Below are 21,308 nucleotides of genomic sequence, written 5' to 3' on the forward strand. Positions count from 1 at the left end.
CTCAGAGGCAATGCTCTATCTCTAGAGATCCAGCAAAGTAAAAACACCCATAATTGAATATTTGAAACCATATTTAATGTCTAAAAACCAAACAGAATTTTTTGTAAAAGAAAAAACTGAGAGGTAAATTAAAATTCAAAATTTTAAAATTTAAATAGAAAAAACAAAACTGTCACCTTAAAATCAAACAGTTAGTATAAGGGAAACTATAGCAAACAATATAGCAAACACTAAAGCAAACACAGTATAGGGGTGAAAGAAAACAGATTTATTAAATAAAATTATATATGCTCATATAATATAATTTATCACAAGGAATATAAAAACAATTTTCCATATTATGTTAAAAGAAACATTTTTAAAGGGACAGTCAAGTCCAAAAAAAACTTTCATGATTCAAATAGGGCATGTAATTTTTTTTTTTTTTTGTTGCATGTATTTGTTTATTTTTCATCAAAGGAAATTTGTTTTGCTTTTTCAAATGAATGCAAATAATGCAACATAGTATTTTGTGCTTTTTTGTGGGGGTTTTTTTTGGGCACTTGTCTGAATCTCAATGCACGTCTAGTATTAAAGGGATAGTCTACGCAAAATTAAGCATCTGTGATTCGGATACTGCATGCAATTTCAAGCAACTCTCCAATCCACTCCAATCGCCAATCCTTCCCTGCTCTCTTGGTATCCCCATCCGAAAAATTAGGAATGTAAGCCCAGGAGCCAACCAATAGCGACCGGTGTCTAAATGTAGCCACCAATCAGCAAGCGCTACCCAGTGTGCTGAACCAAAAATGGGCCGGCCTCCAAGCCTACATTCCAGCTTTCTCAAATAAAGATTGCAAGAGAACAAAGAAAAATCGACAACAGGAGCAAACCAAAAAGTTGCTCAAAATCCCGCGCTCCATCCGAATAACGAAAGTTCAAGTTTGACTAGACTATCCCTTTAATTATAGTGAAAAAAATGCAAGCTCTAATTCATTATAATTGTAACACTAGCAACACTGCAAGTCTATGAATTTAACCCTCACAAAGGCATACAAATTAGGGCATTTATGTGACACACAATCCCAAAGCAAATGTACAAAAGGAGATACAGTATAAGAGGCCTGACCTTAGTCCCAAGAATACTCCTTATAATATGAGCATAGGACAGCAAGTGTATATATGGAGCAGGACTGTATCAGCATTTCTGTTTATCAAAAGTACCTGAGAATTCCTCTTAAATGACCATTTAGATTAAGTAGAATTGCAAAGTCAAAATGTGCATAACAAAAATACAATGTAATCTGAATTTTAAATGAGCAGTAGATTTTTTTCTACCATATTTGAACATTTTCTTTAATTATACTGGCCCCCAGTATCATGTGACAGCCATGAGCCAATCACAGACTCATATACGTATACACTGTGATGTGAACTCTTGCACATGCTCAGTAGCAGCTGGCACTTTATAAAGTTTACCTATAAAAAGACTGCATGCAATTTGATAACCAAAGTAAATTGGAAAAGTCTATTAAAACTGCATACTCTATCTGAATCATAAAAGTCTAATTTTGACTTTAGGTATTAGTCCATTCACTATTAAAAGGGTCAGTCTAGTCAAAATTAAACTTTCATGATTCAAATAGGGCATGTCATTTTAAACAACTTTACAATTTACTTTTATCACCAATTTTGCTTTGTTCTCTTGGTATTCTTAGTTGAAAGCTAAACCTAGGAGGTTCATATGCTAATTTCTTAGACCTTGAAGGCCGCCTCTAATCTAAATGCATTTTGATAGTTTTTCACCACTAGAGGGCATTAGTTCACGTGTTTCATATAGATAACATTGAGCTCATGCACGTGAATTTACCATGGAGACAGCTCTGATTGGCTAATATGCAAGTCTGTCAAAAGAACTGAAATAAGGGGGCAGTCTTCTGAGGCTTAGATACAAGGTAATTACAGAGGTAAAACGTGTATAATTATAACTGTGTGGGTTATGCAAAACTGGGGAATTGGTAATTAAGGGATTATCTATCTTTTAAAACAAAAACAATTCTGGTGTTGACTGTCCCTTTAACTATCATTCTCACAGAGACAAGCTGAATAAATTATTTCCAAAAACAAACAAAACAAACTCAGTTCTCAACCGGAGTAGACTGAAAGATGCGGGGTCACATGACCGGACCCGGTGAGAAAGTGAAATGGCGCTGCATCGCCTTCTCAGTGAAGGAGGAGGCGGGAACACGGCAGCAGCATGGAAATGAAGCGCAAACATTTATTGACATAGCGCTTCATTCTTCCAGCTGAAAGCCACCATTCAAGGTCTCCCCTACAGCAAAAAAAAAATAAAAACAGCGCAATTATAGCGCACCGATACACTACTCGGTGAGAAACAAGGGAGTCCATAATCACAAGACATATCAAAGGCGCCTTCGCTAGGAATCCTAGAACGGAGTGAGTGACACACGAAAAAACCCCATACAAATGCGCAGTCAAAGAAAACAGCGCACAAACTGTCTCAAATACTGTGTTTGTAAAACCCTTAAAGAGCTACACAAGCTCAACAGAAAACATTTATATGAAAAAACAGAGGAGTCAAGTCATTAACCCCTTCGGTGCCTCCTAATCAGAGCTTTCCAAACTTTTCATGTTGGTGACACACACTTTTTAGACCTACATAATTTTGCGACACAGTAATTCAGTTGCACTAGCAAACCAGAGGTTAAACTTGTTTTAAGAGATACGGACACATAAATAAATTATTGATCCTTTACAACAGCATCCACATCTAATTTACAATATACACACACACACCAATACTTCACTCTTGGAGGATATTTTACTGTCTTCAACTGCTGTTTTCATGAAAAAGGCAGCACAAACCCCTCCTTTTTTTTTATATAACTTCATGCCCAGATAGGTTTTTATGTGAGGTGGTTGAGGGATTTCAGGAAATCTATTAGCATTATATTGTTTGGAATTGCTCTATCACTGATAAGCTTGCTTCTGCTCAGTTGTCAGTGGCCGAGACAAGGGCATGGCAAGCCTTAAATCTAATTATACTTTATAAATTTGTATGGAATGTTTTGATTTGCACTATTGTATTTCCTTATTACACCATTGGGAAATGTATCTCTATTATTCAACATTGTTATTTAATACATTTGCTCCATTGTATTCTTGACTGACCTAATCTGGAGATAATAATAAAATTGTGAGGTGAACTATCAGTTTTAGGAAAATTACCAAAATTCCTCCTTTAGTAAAACAATTATTTTGGTTTGTTTTCTAGTCTTAAAAATGCACCTAGGAATCTGAAAGTAGCTGCAGTTTACTTAGAAAGAGTGCCATACTTTTTTTTTTTTTTGTGTTCCACCATATATGGACTTCCTGTAATGCTCGTGGGATATTCCACTATCAGACCAAACTTGGCCAGTAGTCTTCTTATCCCAGCGTCAAGTTGGAATGATAGGGAATATCCCAGAGCAGAGAAAGTTTGCAAATGAGGTAAGCGGTACTCACAATAGGCAGGATAGACTTTGACGGCAACAGGTAGAGAAACCAGCGGTAAGGCAGTTCAAGGGTAAACCCCTAGAATGGTCAGGCAGGCAGAGTTTGGCAATAGTAAAGCAGTCCAAAAGGTTCAAGGGATAAACAGGCAGAGTGGTCAGACAGGCAATGTTCAGCAACTGAATGGCAATCCAGTATTGCAGAGTTTAAGGCAAGCAGAGCGGTCAAAACAGGCTGCGTTCATCAACAGTAAAGCAATCCAGCAATTCAGGGGTTAAAGCAAGCAGCGTAGTCAAACAGGAAGAGTTCATCAACAATTAAGCAATCCAGTAATGCAGAGTTTAAGGCAAGCAGCGTAGTCAGGCACAGTTCACCAACTGTTAAGCAGTCCAGCAATTCAGGGTTTTTTTTCTACTTACTTCAGTGGTCAGAGGCCATATGCCCATTATATGGTTCTAGAAGAGTTAGATGCCTTAATATTTATACTACATAACCCTTTATAAGCTGAATACTAAAGATGCATAAACCAAAACGGATATAAAGGACTGCATACAGCACTAGAGTTAAATGCGCAAAATATGATTGTGAAAAATGATAAAGAAGCATTTGGCTGTCAAATTACAATACTCCTCTATTTCTAACTGTTAATAGCACACAGGTCTTCTGGCCATGTATAAGCATTCAGTGTATATGCCCCTATAATAGTTGGGGGGGGTTGCTAACAGGGTGACATACTATAGCAGTAGTTTTCCAAATGACAGTTGTCAGGGCCCAATAAAAAAATCTGTATTTTTAGGATAACTTTGGATGAGAACAGGTTTGATAGCCACAAATACACTAAGAAGCTGATTTTATCTTGTGATCTGTCCTTCAGGGAAACACTTTACTTACTAAGGCCTGGCATCTTTCATTGTTAGGAAGCCACGTGCATCTCTCATGCAGCAAACATGCACTTCTTGCTCTATTACATAGTTTTGACAGTGTACCGCATGGCACACTGACCATTGTTGCAATGTTCCATTTCAAAGTTGCTATTGCCACATAAGAACCTCTCAAGTGTCCTGACCCTATGCCACACCTGTGTTCCTGCTGGTTGGTGTCTGAATACCGTGTTCCCGCTGACTGGTATCTGACCTGCTGGCTGAAGCCGTACTACAGTTTCTGCTGACCATCACCTGCCATTTCTATCCTGTTGGTCACCTCTTCCCTTCGTTACCCACTGGCAACAACAACAAAAAAGGGGGGAATGACTGTATACCTTAAATGTTAAATTATGCACTGAAAAGTATGTATTTTTTTTATTTTTTAATACATATTTCCCTTTTTTTCCCCTGTGATTGGGAAGTTGAGTGTTGGGAAGCTTTTGAAGGTGAGCAGCTGCTTCAAAGACTATAAGCAAAGGCAATCACGGCTCTAATTTAGAATTTTATCAGGCGTGATTTAAAAAAAAAAAAAAAATACATAACAGCCAATGGCATTTCTAAATTTAGACTCTGCTATTATGTAACAGATACACACCATATAGCTATAATTTAAAGCAAACTCAGGCACTGACGGCCTGCCTAGAATATACCCAAACTATCCTAATAAAGTTTAATGTGTGTAAATCTTTTAAACAGCACTGTCTGAATTATTGGTCTGGTTAAAACATAGCGTCAGTCACAAGTATCTTGCTTGGTAAAATGGCCAATACTGTGGAAGGGAAGTGAAATGTGTGGCATGTTTTTGAGGATTCTGCTGCCAATTAAAAAGATGGTTCCAAGGGATAGTTGTCAGTTGGCCGGAATACTACAAAAATACCCAGTCTGCTTGAATTGCACCAAAAAGGTGTAAGAACCTCATAAGCTGCTAAATTATTACCTACACATTTCTATATGTCTGCACTATGAGGTCCATATGTGGATTACCATTTTGCACTCTGCAGCATCACAGAATTTTCACAGTTCAATTTTCAACAAAGTAGTAACAGTAGTGACATAATGATTACATCTTGGTTATCTTCCCACAAAGAGAGCCCTGTAACATAAATGGTTCTACAAAAACTTCAAACATAAAAAGCATTGTTATTTCTAGCTTCATTAACAAACCAAAAACCGACCTTTTCTAGCTCACAAAATATAATAAACAAAATTAAAAATTTTGTTTTAAGTACTTTGCATAAAATAATATTTTATAGTCACCTTTATATCCCACATTAAAAAGCTACATCACTACATTAGATACATCACTTTTAAAAATATGTTCCCTGTATCTGAAAAAAAAGCTAGTATGGCTTCCTGAAAACGCTGAACACTCCTGATTTCAGAGCTTGATAAACCCAAGATGTCAGGTAGCCATAGCTCCTAGAACTATCCTTACAACTGCTAACTTTTTTTTTTTTTGCATTTATTTAAAAAAAAATCCTTGTTAGGGCCAATGTCGCTGTCTTCATATTCTTGCGATCTCTCCTAAATTTTAAATAATTACATTTAAAAAAAATGTTGTCAATCCTTTCTCAATTCAAATATGCTTTATTAGTGAACTTACATAGTAATTTCATACCTATATAGCCAAAAAAATATCAGAGGTAAAGAGTGGCTTTGTGTCACAGAAATTATATACGATGTCCCACTAATACAGAAACAAATATGGTGCAAGAACATAGCCTTGCTTCATTACCTGGTATTGTGTGCACTTCATCTAAAATCATCAGACCCCATTCTTGACTTTTGAGCCAATCCATCACACGTTCAGCCTCCCATGATCGTTTAGTTGTATGTCCCAGCATAGAGTAAGTGCTAATAGCGATAGAGCATCCGATTGGCTTGTCCTTTGCATCAGATGTAAATCGACAAATCTGACTGTCGTCAATGGTGGACCACATTTTAAATTGGGCCTTCCATTGTTCCACAGAAACAGCAGAATTCCCAAGTACTAAACATCTTTTCCGAACTGTGCAAGCAGCAGTAACACCAACCAAAGATTTACCAGCACCTAAATAGGGAAAATGGAAAAAAAAAACACTCAATATTTGCAGTATGGTTTTCAAAGATATTAAGAGTCAAAGAGTACAGTGAACAAAACAAGCATACCAAACTATGTAATGTAAGTATAATCCAATACACAAAATAAATTGCATACCCAGTGAATACTGGTCTATAATAATTTATGTTTTTGAAATAAATCCTTTCAAATTAAAAACTTCACAGAACTTTCAGTATTTTGCTGTTTCCAAAATGTAAAAAAAAAAAAAAAAAAAAAGGTTTTGGATATATCTCAAAAAAACATTAATGTAGTTTGCTACCAACTAAAGATTTATTTTTAATCCCTCATAAGAGGCACGGTGCACTAAAACGCAATGGACAGTCTTTACTTTGCTTACTTTTCTTTTAACATAACCTTGGAATCTGGGTTCTTCCACTGTCTCAAAGGCATTAGAGCACATATACTGCACACTTTTTTTTGCTGCAGTTTGCATGACCTTGCTACACAGTGTTACAGATTGCTTAGATCAATGCAGTAGCTTATTTACATCTGGCCTCCGATTGACCCCAGGTCAAACAAGCTCTGAGCCTAGACATATTTCAAGCAGTGTATGCCTGGACAATTAAAATGTAATGCTTAGTGGGCGATATGTGATCTATATATGGCTGAAGTCAGTAATTAACAAACCGCAAGGGAGCACAATGACACCAGATCGAGCACGTCCATTGCCAAACATCTTCCTAAGACTCTTCTCTTGGTAAGGTCGAAGAACGGCTGTGGGCTTTAGATCAATGTTAATGTCAGGGTTCATGGTGTCATTTCTGAAGTCATATTCAGCCAGCAAAGGGTATTCAAGGTGGATGCACCGCTTCTGAAGCTCTTCAATGTTCTCCTATGTTTTTAACACAAAAGTATAATATAGTTGACAGTTAACTGGAAAGTAAAAGTGTAAAAGGGTTTACTGGAAAAGCTGCCAATAGACAATTGCAATTTTACCTGTTTAACCTCAAAAGAAACTGTCTGTGTTTCTTCCTCCTCTTCCTCTTCTTTGTCCATTTGTTCATAAAATTCAAAAAGGTCAGCAGGGACGTCTGGCTTTGTCGCGTCTTCAGGATTCTGAGAGGTAGAGGGACCACTGGATCCTTCAGTAGCTTTGGAAATCTGAATGGACATTTGGAATTACATTAACGCATGGACATCAATATAAATAAAATGTTTATTAAACAAAAACTTTTAAAATATCGGAATTTAGCACTTAAAGTGATGGTAAATTCACCTCACTAACTTAATATATTGAAACCTCTAGTAATGTTAAGCATATCAATGTGCTTATATTATTTTAAATCTAATTCAACTTCTATAAAACATAGTTTTGTGAGGTTCCGTTACCTGCTTCAATGTCATAGATTTTCTTATTCTGTAATTTGACTGGCAGCTCTTACAGCCAACCGGAGCCTCACCATACGCCCTATGTAATTTGCTGAGAGCACGCTCCTATGCTTGTGACTAGAATCAGACTTAGCCTTGAAGTGCAATACGCTATTTGCGCAGCTGAAACAGGGACTTCTCAGTAAATTACATAGAGCGTATGGTGAGGCACTGATTGGCTGAAAGAGCTGCCAGTCAAATCACAGAAAAGGAATATCTGTGACAGAGGCTGAATTAAAGCAGGTAACGGCACCTCACAAAAACGGTTTTAATCGAAGTTGAATACGATTTAAAATAAAATAAGCACATCGATATGCTTAAAGGGACATGAAACCCAAATGTTTTCTTTTACGATTCAGATAGAGAATACAATTTTAAACAACTTTCTAATTTACTTCTATTATCTAATTTGTTTCATTCTCTTGGCATCAGTTGTTGAAGGAGCAGCAATGCAGTAATGTTTTCTAACTGAACTCATGGGTGAGCCAATCATAATCAATATATATATATATATATATATATATATATATATATATGCAGCTACCAATCAGCAGCTAGAACCTAGGTTCTCTGCTGCTCCTGAGCTTACCTAGATAAACCTTTCAACAAAAGGATAACAAGAGAAAGAAGCAAATTAAATAATAGAAGTAAAGTGGAAAGTTGTATTCTCTATCTGAATCATGAAAGAAAAAATTTGGGTTTCATATCCCTTTAACATTACTAGAAGTTTCAATATATTAAAAGTTAGTGAGGTGAATTTACCATCACTTTAAAACACAAATGAATGTTTACTTTGGAAAGGAACATAAGGTTACAAAACTTTACTGTGCAAAGGAACATGTTACAAATGTTTACTTTGCATCTGAACATAAGGTTACATAAGTAAAAAAAAAAAAAAAAGTTATTTAAGGGGATATAAAACAGGTTGAAATATGTGCATATACTAAAAGGGCTAATTAAGTCAAAATAGTTTGCATAAAAAAAAAATTGTTTAAAAATTTCTGGCAAGTATTTTAAAATAATTTTCAAAAATAAGCAAAATGACTTACATAGCAAAGCTGTCTGGAGCAGCCAACTCCACCCACATCAGTGTTTAGACACAGGAATTGTATTTCAACTGAGTTCACAGCTTCTAGGCATACTCCATCAGATAATCCCTATGCATTTTTGTATTCTACCAAAGCAACAATAGATATAGATACAGCCATAGAAGGAATTATGTGGGGGGAGTTAGCGCTTTACAATTCAGAAACTAAAAAGAAAGGGTTAATGGTGAGGCACTGCAGTATAAATTTGCAGGTAAAGTAATTAAAGTACATATTATATTTTGTCTATCTCAACTTGTTTTATGTCCCTTTAACATGAGTAAAGATTTTTTTTATAAATTATGTATTAAACTGAACAAGATACCAACTAAATATAAGCTACAAACATCTGAGAATAAAAATGTTTTTAATTGAAGGGATTAAAACATAGCTGTGCACCACTGCACTTGTGGAATAAAGAAAAACCAGTAAGCATTAAAGGATTGTCTATGTGTTCAGGATAAATCTGAACTTAATGAACAATTATAACATCTGAAGAGAAAATCAGCAAATCTTATGTTAAACTTAACTTCTATTTAAAACTTATATTAAAACTAATCGATAATAAATGTATCCAAAAGGACAATTCTCACAGGTACTGCAAGGCAAGAACTCCCAAAATAAAGGCACAGGAATTTCATTTGATTACCTACTTGGGAGCAGAGAGCAGCATAGGGACACATCCTGCCTTCAAAGTAAGCTGTTTATACAACTTCTCCAGGCTGTACTCCATTTGCACCCATATTCCTCTCTCTAGAGGAGGGAGAATGAGGAGGGACTGGAGACCCCTCTACGTGTCTAGTATATCTTTTCTTACTGAAATTTAACTGTTGCCACAGAAAATGCCTACAAATTAAATACAAAATTGTATATTATATTCTAGAATATGCTTTTAACACTTTTCATCTACATCTGTAAAATGTCTCAATTTATTAACTGCATACATCTAACGAGCTCCGTTTGCACCCATATTCCTCTCTCTAGAGGAGGGACTGGAGATCCCTCTACATGTCTAATGTCTCTTCTGCAGTTTGGATGACATTGCGTGATTATATAACAAGCAAATAAGAAGCAATGGGAGGCAGACACACTTCCTCATGCCTTCAAAGGGCTTTATGTTTACCTTTTCATTTGGAGTACCATAGAAGCACCAATTTAACTATGTTTTTGCAACAGTTAAACCACAATAAGAAAAGGTGTCTAACTAATAACTTTAATACCTAAATACAACACTGTATGTTATATTCTAGAATATCTCTTACACTTTTTTCTTCTACACCTGTAAAATGATGTCTCATTATTTTACTAACTGCATACATCTACCAACTATTAGAAAGCCCAGAGAAGCAATAGGTTGTTGGTAAAATATGAACTGAGAAGCTAGGACTACAATTACCTAGTTTCCATTTGCAGTTGTAACAAATACTTTATTGTATATTTGTTACAACAGCAATGAAAGCTAGGCCAATGCCTTCATTATTAGACTTACAGCAGATTTGCTTGTAAAGGTTTCTTTGATTAGTTCGGTCTCATCCCCATCGGCATTACGCAGTCTACAGTTTCGAATCACAGAATCTTTGAGCAAATCCTGGATGACTTCTGGGTGTGCACTTTCAACAAAATATCTATAAAATAAGGTCATGGTTACAAAAAAAACTACAAATATGGATTGCATTAGAATCAGTCAGTCTCCCCAATGGAGGCAAAAGAATGGTGGTAATTCAAGCACTTTTATGCTTTTATTTTAAAGGGAAGGAAAGGATGGCTGGAAATTAGTGCAATTTTAACGGTAAAATAAGGAGCAAGGTAAAGGGTCAGAAATGTAATAAGTAAAACTGTGACTCTCATAATGACCCTCTATGGCAAGGGTAAGCCACTTTGGCACCCCAGATATTATGGAACTACATTCCCATGAAGCTGAGACACTCTTTAGCCTGTCTGAGCATCATGGGAAAACATCTGGGGTGCCAAGGTTGCTGACCCCTGCTCTACGGAGTGACTAAGTATACCTGTTGTGCTTCAGGACCATCTTCACTTTTCCATAACTGACTGTGCAGAGCTGAAATAGAAAGACACTTATCAATGAGGTAGTTTACTGATTAGTATTATAAACAGCTAGAAAATTGCAGTGTCTGTCTTTTTGTGAAAAATGTCAATCTTCTTGTTCTAGATTTAGTAAAAAGGGTCATGAAACCCAAAATTCTTCTTTCATGATTCAGATAGAGAATACCATTTTAAACAACTTTCTAATTTACTTCTATTATCTAATTTGTTTCATTCTCTTGGTATCATTTGTTGAAGGAGCAGCAATGCACTACTGGTTTATAACTGACCACATGGGTGAGTCAATGAATATATATATATATATATATATATATATATATATATATATATACACACACACACATACACACACATATATATATATACATATATATACACACACACACACAGTGGATATAAAAAGTCTACACACCCCTGTTAAAATGGCAGGTTTCTGTGATGTAAAAGAATGAAACAAAGATAAATCATTTCAGTTAATGTGACCTATAAATTATGCAACTCAATTGAAAAACAAACTGAAATATTTTAGGTGAAGGGAAGCAAAAATAAAATAATATGGTTGCATAAGTGTGCACACCCTTAAACTAATACTTTGTTGGAGCACCTTTTGATTTTATTACAGCACTCAGTCTTTTTGGGTATGAGTCTATCAGCATGGCACATCTTGACTTGGCAAGATTTGCCCACTCTTCTTTGCAAAAACACTCTAAATCTATCAGAATGCGAGGGCATCTCCTGTGCACAGCCCTCTTCAGATCACCCACAGATTTTCGATTGGATTCAGGTCTGGGCTCTGGCTGGGCCATTCCAAAACTTTAATCTTCTTCTGGTGAAGCCATTCCTTTGCTGATTTGGATGTATGCTTTGGGTCGTTGTCATGCTGAAAAATAAAGTTCCTCTTCATGTTCAGCTTTCTAGCAGAAGCTTGAAGGTTTTGTGCCAATATTGTCTGGTATTTGGAACTGTTCATTATTCCCTCTACCTTGAATAAGGCCCCAGTTCCAGCTGAAGAAAAACAGCCCCAAAGCATGATGCTGCCACCACCATGCTTCAATGTGGGTATGGTGTTCTTTTGGTGATGTGCAGTGTTGGTTTTGCGCCAAACATATCTTTTGGAATCATTGCCAAAAAGTTCAACCTTGGTTTCATCAGACCAGAACACCTTTTCTCACATGCGTTTGGGAGACTTCAGATCTGTTTTTGCTCAATTTAGCTGGGCTTGGATATTTTTCTTCTTAACAAAAGGCTTCCGTCTTGCCGTCTACCCCAAAGCCCAAACATATGAAGAATATGGGAGATTGTTGTCACATGTACTACACAGTCAGTACTTTCCAGATATTCCTGCAGCTAATTTAATGTTGCTGTAGGCCTCTTGGTAGCCTCCCAGGCCAGTTTTCTTCTCGTATTTTCATCCAGTTCTTGGTAATGTCACTGTTGTGCCATATGTTCTCCACTTGATGATGACTGTCTTCACTGTGTTCCATGGTATATCTAAGGCCTTGGAAATTCTTTTATACCCTTCTCCTGACTGATACCTTTTAACAATGAGATCCCTCTGATGCTTTGGAAGCTCTCTGCGGACCATGGCTTTTGTGTAGGACGCGACTAAGAAAATGTCAGGAAAGACCAACTAGAACAGCTGAACTTTATTCAGGGTTAACCAGAGGCACTTTAAATTATGGCAGGTGTGTGATGACACTTATTTAACATGGTTTTGAATGTGTTTGCTTAATTCTGAACACAGCTACATCCCCAGCTTTTTTTGTTTACTTCCCTCCACCGTAAAGATTTCAGTTCGTTTTTCAATTGAGTTGTATAGTTTATAGGTCACATTAAAGGTGGAAAAAGTTCTGAAATGATTTATCTTTGTCTAATTTTTTTACATCACAGAAACCTGACATTTTATATCATTTATATATATATATATATATATATATATATATATATATATATATATATATATATATTATATATATATATATATATATATAAAACCAGCCACCATTCAGCATCTAGAACCCATGTTCTTTGCTGCTCCTGAGCTTGGAAAGTTGTTTACAATTGTATGCTCTATCTGAATCATGAAAGAAAAATGTTGGGTTCATGTCCCTTTAAGCCCTAGAGTACCAGCATATTTTAGTTATACTATGCTCTACAAAACCAGGAGCCAGGGATCCATTGGCTTCTAGAATTTTATCCCTGGCTCCTAACTTTTTGGGTTATTCTCCATATATCTAAATACAGATACCATTGTCTAGCTCCAAAAAATTCTTACTGGCTCCCAAATTTTAGACAGATTTGTCGACCACTATAAATATATTGCTTATGGGTGGAGTGATTTGCTACCATAGTAAACTTCCCCTTTGAAGCTAATGGGAGACCACATATACCAGCACATTTCTAGTGAATAACCAAAGCATCATTAAATGTACCTTTATAAAGAATTTCAAAAGAGAGACCCTAAAAACTAGCTAGTCATTAACCCAAAGCAGCAAAACTTAAAGGGACAGTCAACACCAGAAATGTTGTTGTTTAAAAATGTAGATAATCCCTTTATTACCCATTTCCCAGTTTTGCATAACCAACACAGTTATAATACACATTTTACCTATGTGATTAACTTGTATCTAAGCCTCTGCAAACTGCCCCCTTATTTCAGTTCTTTTGACAGACTTGCATCCTAGACTCACTCCTAGGAGCTTCACGTGCCTGAGCTCAATGTTATCTATATGAAACACATGAACTAACACCCTCTAGTCATGAAAAACAGTCAAAATGCTTTCAGATTAGAGGCAGCCTTCAAGGTCTAAGAAATGAGCATATGAACCTCCTAGGTTTAGCTTTCAACTAAGAATACCAAGAGAACAAAGCAAAATTGGTAATAAAAGTAAAAAAGTTGTTTAAAATTGCATGCCCTATCTGAATCATCAAAGTTTTTTTTTTACTTGACTGTTCCCTTTAAGAAATGTTGGTGATCACTTGAGAAAATAATCAAATCTTCAAAGAAAACAATTTTACTTACCTTGATAAACTGCACAATTCCATCAGGGACACCAGTTTTGCTCAGTTTTTGCAGATACTCAATGATGTCACTTGTTTGAAGCCCAACACTAACTGCTGCATACAGTGAATATGCAGTGAGTTTGTATTCATGAACGTGAACAGGTCTGCATACAGGCTCGGAGATGGCCACTAGAAAGTCTTGGGCATATTTGTAGACGGGAGAGAATGCTTCCAGAAAGATGTGACCATCAGGGGCCTGCCAACATAAGAACATGCACCATCATTAACTGACAGAATAGCCTACTTTAAAATTACTATCCAAATAACAAAAGTGTACATTTTCATAGCTTAAGAGACACAAACCCAAATTATTTTCTTTCAAGATTCAGATAGACCATGTCATTTTAGGCAACTTTCTAATTTACTTCTATTATAAAAAATGGCTAAAGTTTTTCAGCACTTCAGAAAACAACCTCAGCCATTCTCAGAATGCTTAATTACGCTTCTTTTGACATGATTACAAAAGATATTTTAGCTAATATACTTTTACAAAGGCCCTAACAAGAGTGCTTGCTAGTGCTTCTACTTATACTCTTACAGGACCATAATAATAAATATCAGGTGTTAATTTTACCCTTTTGAGTTAAATATATAGTGTCACAACAGTTCTGAACATTTATATGCAAATTGTGTGTGAAGAGGATATTCAAATAAAAAGGAAAAAAGACAGGTGGCTACTGAGCTACAAAGAAGAAAGTTTATTCCAATAAAAATATATTAGTGAAAAAATAAGACACAACAAACCAAAAATAAAGAGGGAAACAGCAGTCTTACATGTTTCGCGCACACTTGCGCTTAATCATAGATGCTGAATACAAGTAAAATCAGCTGTAGTATTTAAAGGGACGGGACACCAATAGAAATACTTGGTCTGTAAACTGACGTAATACATATGTGTCACACAGACATTTAATAGGATTTTTAGGTGTGCCTCCACAATAGATACTACAGATCAGAATAAAAACATATTTAATATACTTGTGAAGTGGAGGCAAAATCTGGCAATTCATTCATTAAAATAAGAGTACCAACATGACATGACATTGAAATATAGTAATATATATATGAACATGCATATCAATGTTGGTAACTGATCTTAGATAAATAAGTAAATGTTTGTTTTAAATATTTAAGGATATATACAAAAACAGGATAATACAGTTCAATACCAAATACAAAAAGAAACAGTAACAACTATACATTTGAAGAAACAAGGTGTCATTCAAATTAATAAATATCACTGTATGAAAAAATTCCATATTCATATAGGATTATAAAAGCATATATGGCAGGCTGAAAAAAAAATGACACTGAGAATTCTGAAAATGAATGAAGTAAAATAAATGAAAGGTTATACTTCATAATTTCACAGTAATTCATAAAATAGCAATAGTATGAATAACATATTCCAATATTTACAGTGTATAATTTAATATGGGGTTTTCGTGGGATAAGAAAGCACGATCATAGAGGAATGTAACTAAAAGTATATGTTAAAGTTTATACTAATATGAAAATATATGTATAACTATCCATATAAAAAATACTATTTTGTCTAGTCTACATAATATCTCATGTCCCATTCCAAATTCATGCCCAAGGGTGACCTAGTTTTCAATTTGTAGATCCAGAATAATTCTTTTCTATCAAGAACCTTGGATATGTCACCTCCTCTATAAGGAGTTCTAGCTAGGTCTATAATCTTAATTTTCAACCTGGGTACATTTGTAAAATGAAAGAGATTAAAATGTTTAGCTACTGCTGAATCTTTGTTGAAATGTTTAATATCTCTAAGGTGCTCTCTCACCCGATCTCTGAGAGTTCTAGTCGACTGACCCACATATTGGGCTCCACAAAGTTGACAATATAATCGATACACTATATGATTTGTAAGGCATGTGGCATAAAATTCTCTCTCAAAAGATTCACCAGTTACTTTGCTGCAAAACCTTCTATTAAAATCCATAGTCTCACAAGTGAGACAGTTAGAAAGGTGTGCCCTGAAATTACCAACACCCCTGAGCCAGTTGTCACTGGACTATTAGAATTAACTAAACTGGGGGAAAGCTTGGAGGCTAATGTGGGTGACTTCTTTGCAACAAATCTGCATTCTTTTATATATGGCTGTAAGATCTCATCACCCTTCAGTATATGTAAATGTTTTCTAATAATTCCACATATTGAATTGTATTGAGGAGAGAACCTAGTTGAATAAACAACACTTCGTTCATCTAAATAGTTTTTCTTACTCCTGTTTGTATTGATGTTCTCTTTATTAAGTGGCATCCTGTGGCCAGCTAAGCCACTTGTATCAATGTTATCTACTTTCGGTGATTGACCCTTAGAGTGCGGTTTCCAATCTTTTATTTCTTCAAATGTTTTTTGTAACTCTCTACTATTGTACCCTCTGGCTTTCAATCTGGCAATAAGATCATTGCCACCTTGAATATAGTTATCCAAAGTGCTAGCATTACGTCTAAGCCTAATAAATTGGCTTCTGGGGATAGATTTGACTAAATGAGGGGGATGGCATGAAGAATGGTGTTACCGGCCGTTTCCTTTCTATATGTGGTAGACATAATCTTGTGACTTGTAATGTCACCATACAGGTGAAGATCTAGAAAGTTACAATGATCATGATGTAACTCTCCTGTGAATTTAAGATTCACATCATTAGTATTCAAGACCGTCAAAAAATCATTGAAGGGAAAGTCCTCTTTTACAATAAAAATAAGATCATCTATGTACCTCATGTACAAAAGGATGCCAGACCTGAAGGGTTCCTTTATGTCATAAATATGTTGGCGCTTCCACCTACCCACAAATAAATTTGCATATGAGGGGGCAAATTTTGCCCCCATAGCTGTTCCTGGACATTGCAAATAATAAACGGAATCAAAAACAAAATAGTTGTGAGTAAGTAGGAACTCCACAATTTCAACAATATATTGTTTAACCTCATCTTGAAAAGATGCATTTTTCTCTAGGAAAAACTCCAAGGCCCGGCATCCATGTACATGAGGTATAGAGGAGTACAAGAATGTGGCATCAACTGTAACCCACTTGTATCCTGCCTGCCAAACAAAATTATTCAAAATATCTAGTAAGTGACCCGAGTCCCTGGTATAACTGTAAAGATTAGTTACCAAAGGTTGTAATATGCTATCAATCCATTCAAACATAGGCTCCAAAAGGGAGCCTATGCCTGAAATGATTGGGCGGCCAGGTGGAGACAAAAGACTTATGTGTTTTTGGAAGGTAGTGGAAGATGGGTGTTATTGGATGTGTTGGTAGAAGACGTTTAGATTGGTCTGCTGTGAAAATGCCCAAAGAGACAGCCTCCTCAAGAAGTTTGGAAAGTTGATTATAAAAAGTAAGTGGGGGGTTAAACCCAAGTTTCCTATAAGTAATTCTATCAGAAAGCTGTCTGTTTGCCTCTATCAAATAATCTGACTTATTGAGAACAACAACATTGCCTCCTTTATCAGAATTACGGATGACAATGTTGTCATTCTCTGCCAGATCTTTTATGGCCAATCGTTCCTGAGCAGTTAAATTATGTCTAGTCTTAAAACTGGACGAATTGCAATTTTCTTCCAGTTTTAACACATCCTCCTCTACCCGCTTGTGAAAGGAATTCAAAAAGTTACCTCTGAAATGCATAGGATAAAAACTAGATTTGTGTTTACTGGAAATGGGGAGAACCTCCTGTTTAATATCAGTGGTTTTACTGTCAAAGTTGTCTAAAGTTTCAATTAAGCCAATGTCTGCAAAGGAAAACATTTTATTCCAATCTACATTTTCATTAATGCTGTGAGTTATAGAATTATAAACATCATAAGTAGCCTTGTGTTCAGAATCATGGAAAAAACTTTTAAGTGTCAACTTTCTCACAAATTTATTTATATCAATGAGTGTCCTGAAAGCAGAAAATTTACGTGTGGGAGCAAATACCAGACCTTTTTTCAAGACCCTCTCATGCTCTGACGTAAGTTGTACATCAGACAAATTAATGACATTAAAAGTCATTTCTTTTTCTGTGACTTTGGTTGTTTCCCCATGTCACCTTCCTTTCTTCCTTCTAGATCTTCTTGTCCGCTTCCTAAAGGGATGGTTGGTTGATTACGGGTTTTCGGACGAACAGCCATCTCGTTATTACTTTTATCTTTCTTGGAGGAAACCTGTAAAGACAAGGAAAGAGAAGAGGGGTGGGGAGACACAGGAACTGAAGTGTCCTCGCTGGATCCAGAGGAATCTGAGTCATGATCAGTAGACTCTGCTTCAGTTGATGAGAAAACCACTCTGCGTTCTTTATCTTTTTTCAGAATAGGTTTTAGAGGTTTACTTCCCTCTGCAACTGTGGTACGCTTTTTTGAGGGTTTTCTGTGACGTTTTTGGAACCTGGACCAATCATATACCCTATTGTTATCGCAATCATCATGGTCACGTAGAAATGTATTCTTTTTCCGTGCAGCAATTTCTGCGTCTGCTTTCTAAATTTTTTCTTTCATTCATTCTTTCTTTTAATCTCTTTCATTTTACAAATGTACCCAGGTTGAAAATTAAGGTTATAGACCTAGCTAGAACTCCTTATAGAGGAGGTGACATATCCAAGGTTCTTGATAGAAAAGAATTATTCTGGATCTACAAATTGAAAACTAGGTCACCCTTGGGCATGAATTTGGAATGGGACATGAGATATTATGTAGACTAGACAAAATAGTATTTTTTATATGGATAGTTATACATATATTTTCATATTAGTATAAACTTTAACATATACTATTAGTTACATTCCTCTATGATCGTGCTTTCTTATCCCACGAAAACCCCATATTAAATTATACACTGTAAATATTGGAATATGTTATTCATACTATTGCTATTTTATGAATTACTGTGAAATTATGAAGTATAACCTTTCATTTATTTTACTTCATTCATTTTCAGAATTCTCAGTGTCATTTTTTTTCAGCCTGCCATATATGCTTTTATAATCCTATATGAATATGGAATTTTTTCATACAGTGATATTTATTAATTTGAATGACACCTTGTTTCTTCAAATGTATAGTTGTTACTGTTTCTTTTTGTATTTGGTATTGAACTGTATTATCCTGTTTTTGTATTTATCCTTAAATATTTAAAACAAACATTTACTTATTTATCTAAGATCAGTTACCAACATTGATATGCATGTTCATATATATATATATATATATATATATATATATAAAACTACATTTCAATGTCATGTTGGTACTCTTATTAGAATTAATTAATTGCCAGATTTTGCCTCCACTTCACAAGTATATTAAATATGTTTTTATTCTGATCTGTAGTATCTATTGTGGAGGCACACCTCAAAATCCTATTAAATGTCTGTGTGACACATATGTATTACGTCAGTTTACAGACCGAGTATTTCTATTGGTGTGCCGTCCCTTTAAATACTACAGCTGATTTTACTTGTATTCAGCATCTATGATTAAGCGCAAGTGTGCGCGAAACATGCAAGACTGCCGTTTCCCTCTTTTTTGGTTTGTTGTGTCTTATTTTTTCACTAATATATTTTTATTGGAATAAACTTTCTTCTTTGTAGCTCAGTAGCCACCTTTTTTCCTTTGGCTTTTGCGGCTGTCCTCCGCTTTTTTGGTTGGCTCCACACACCCCTTCTTAGAGTGGGTCCGCTTTACCCCCTTTCCTGGCGGACACTTCCTGCAGCAGCACTTCCCTTCGTTACAAGATATTCAAATAAATTACAATAATAAAAGATCAAATAAAATGTAAGCAAATGTGCAAAAGAAAAAACACAAGTAAATATAATATGAATAAAAATGTGTTAATAATAGTGTTTATACCTAACCAATAATGTATTATACAGACCAAGGATTGAAAAGAAAAAACGTTAAAGAATCCTTAATAAGAAGTCCAATTCAATCTTTATTGGGAATTCCAATCAGGATCAACCTCAAAGAGAACAAGAAACAGCTGAATCACACTATGGATGTATCTTTCAATATAACTCCGCACACTTTTACTTTGCAGAGTTTCTACTTACGTGGTGCAAAGCTCTCATCAGCTCTGGTTATAGATAGGGATGCACCGAAATTTCGGCCGCAGAAAGTTTCGTCCGAAAATTGCATTTTTGGCTATTTCGGTTTTCTGTTTTTTTGCCTGTTATTTTCGGAAAAATTATTGTGTAGCATGTTTCAAATTTGATGCTAGCCTAGAGCTGCTCTTTAAGTTCATTACTTGACTTACTGTTCTGCATATAATGAGTTTTCTAGGAATATACTTTATTTGGATAATTGGTAAAAACAAACCTGTTAAATATGATTCTGTTACATAGAACTAAATGAAGAATAATACAGTATATTGATATTTATAATTGTTTTAAGTAGGGATGCACCAAAATTTTGGTTCCAGAAACATTTTGGCCGAAAATGGCATTTTTTGCCTGTTTTTTTTTTTCTTGGTAAAATTATTGTGTAGCATTATTGTGTAGCATATTATTGTTTTAAGATCTTTTTGTCCAATTTTAGTGTGTTACTTTCAATAAAAGTGTGGGCTTTTTTATTGGCTCTAATTATGCAAAAATAAATAAATAAATAAATAAATAAATTTGAAAAAATACATTTTCGGTATCAGTTTCGGTTTTCGGCCAAGTGCATCCCGGATTTTCGGATTCGGTTTCGGTCCAGAATTTCCATTTCGGTGCATCACTAGTTATAGAGCTCTATTTAAAAAACCTTGGGCAAAACTGGATAACAGGTAACAAATGTATTAAAATATACACAGGTATATAAAGCAGTTAGGCAATTACAGCAAGCACAAACAGCTACTGTACACTTGCAATGTGTGAAAGTCTCTACTGTAAAGCAATACAATTTATATGAAAGAACAGGAGAACATTATTAAAGATAAGCCTCAAAGAATGAATGAAATCACAACAGAAACTGATAATTGGGGAATAGTAAGGAATTAAAGACAGCATTACAAACCTAGTATGGCTAATTATCATAGAAGGAATGAATATGATGGAAGGAATTTCAAAGCAAAAACACAAAATTTATTTGACTCTCTGAGTGATAAAAAGGAGAAACAGAAGTTTTTTTTTCAGCAGAGGCAAGAGAAAATTTATAAGAAAAGAGTTAGATACCCCAAAAAAGAGAAGGGAGAACAATTGGAAAAAAAAGATTAGAAGAACAA

At 35.3% G+C, this 21,308-nt stretch overlaps 1 protein-coding gene across 1 annotated transcript in view; it reads right to left on the reverse strand.

Annotated features, from left to right (window-relative positions):
* ERCC3 (ERCC excision repair 3, TFIIH core complex helicase subunit) overlaps positions 1-21,308 on the reverse strand; it is a gene marked incomplete in the record, with an annotated part of 196,538 nt that overhangs the window by 168,147 nt on the left and 7,083 nt on the right. Inside the window, 6 exon segments of the mRNA XM_053698101.1 lie at positions 6,151-6,465; positions 7,144-7,348; positions 7,453-7,617; positions 10,459-10,594; positions 10,979-11,028; positions 14,056-14,292. Of these exon segments, the coding sequence (XP_053554076.1) occupies positions 6,151-6,465; positions 7,144-7,348; positions 7,453-7,617; positions 10,459-10,594; positions 10,979-11,028; positions 14,056-14,292 (1,108 nt within the window).

The sequence above is a fragment of the Bombina bombina genome, chromosome 1 (assembly GCF_027579735.1).
Source record: "Bombina bombina isolate aBomBom1 chromosome 1, aBomBom1.pri, whole genome shotgun sequence".
In the NCBI taxonomy this organism is placed as follows: Eukaryota; Metazoa; Chordata; class Amphibia; order Anura; family Bombinatoridae; genus Bombina; species Bombina bombina.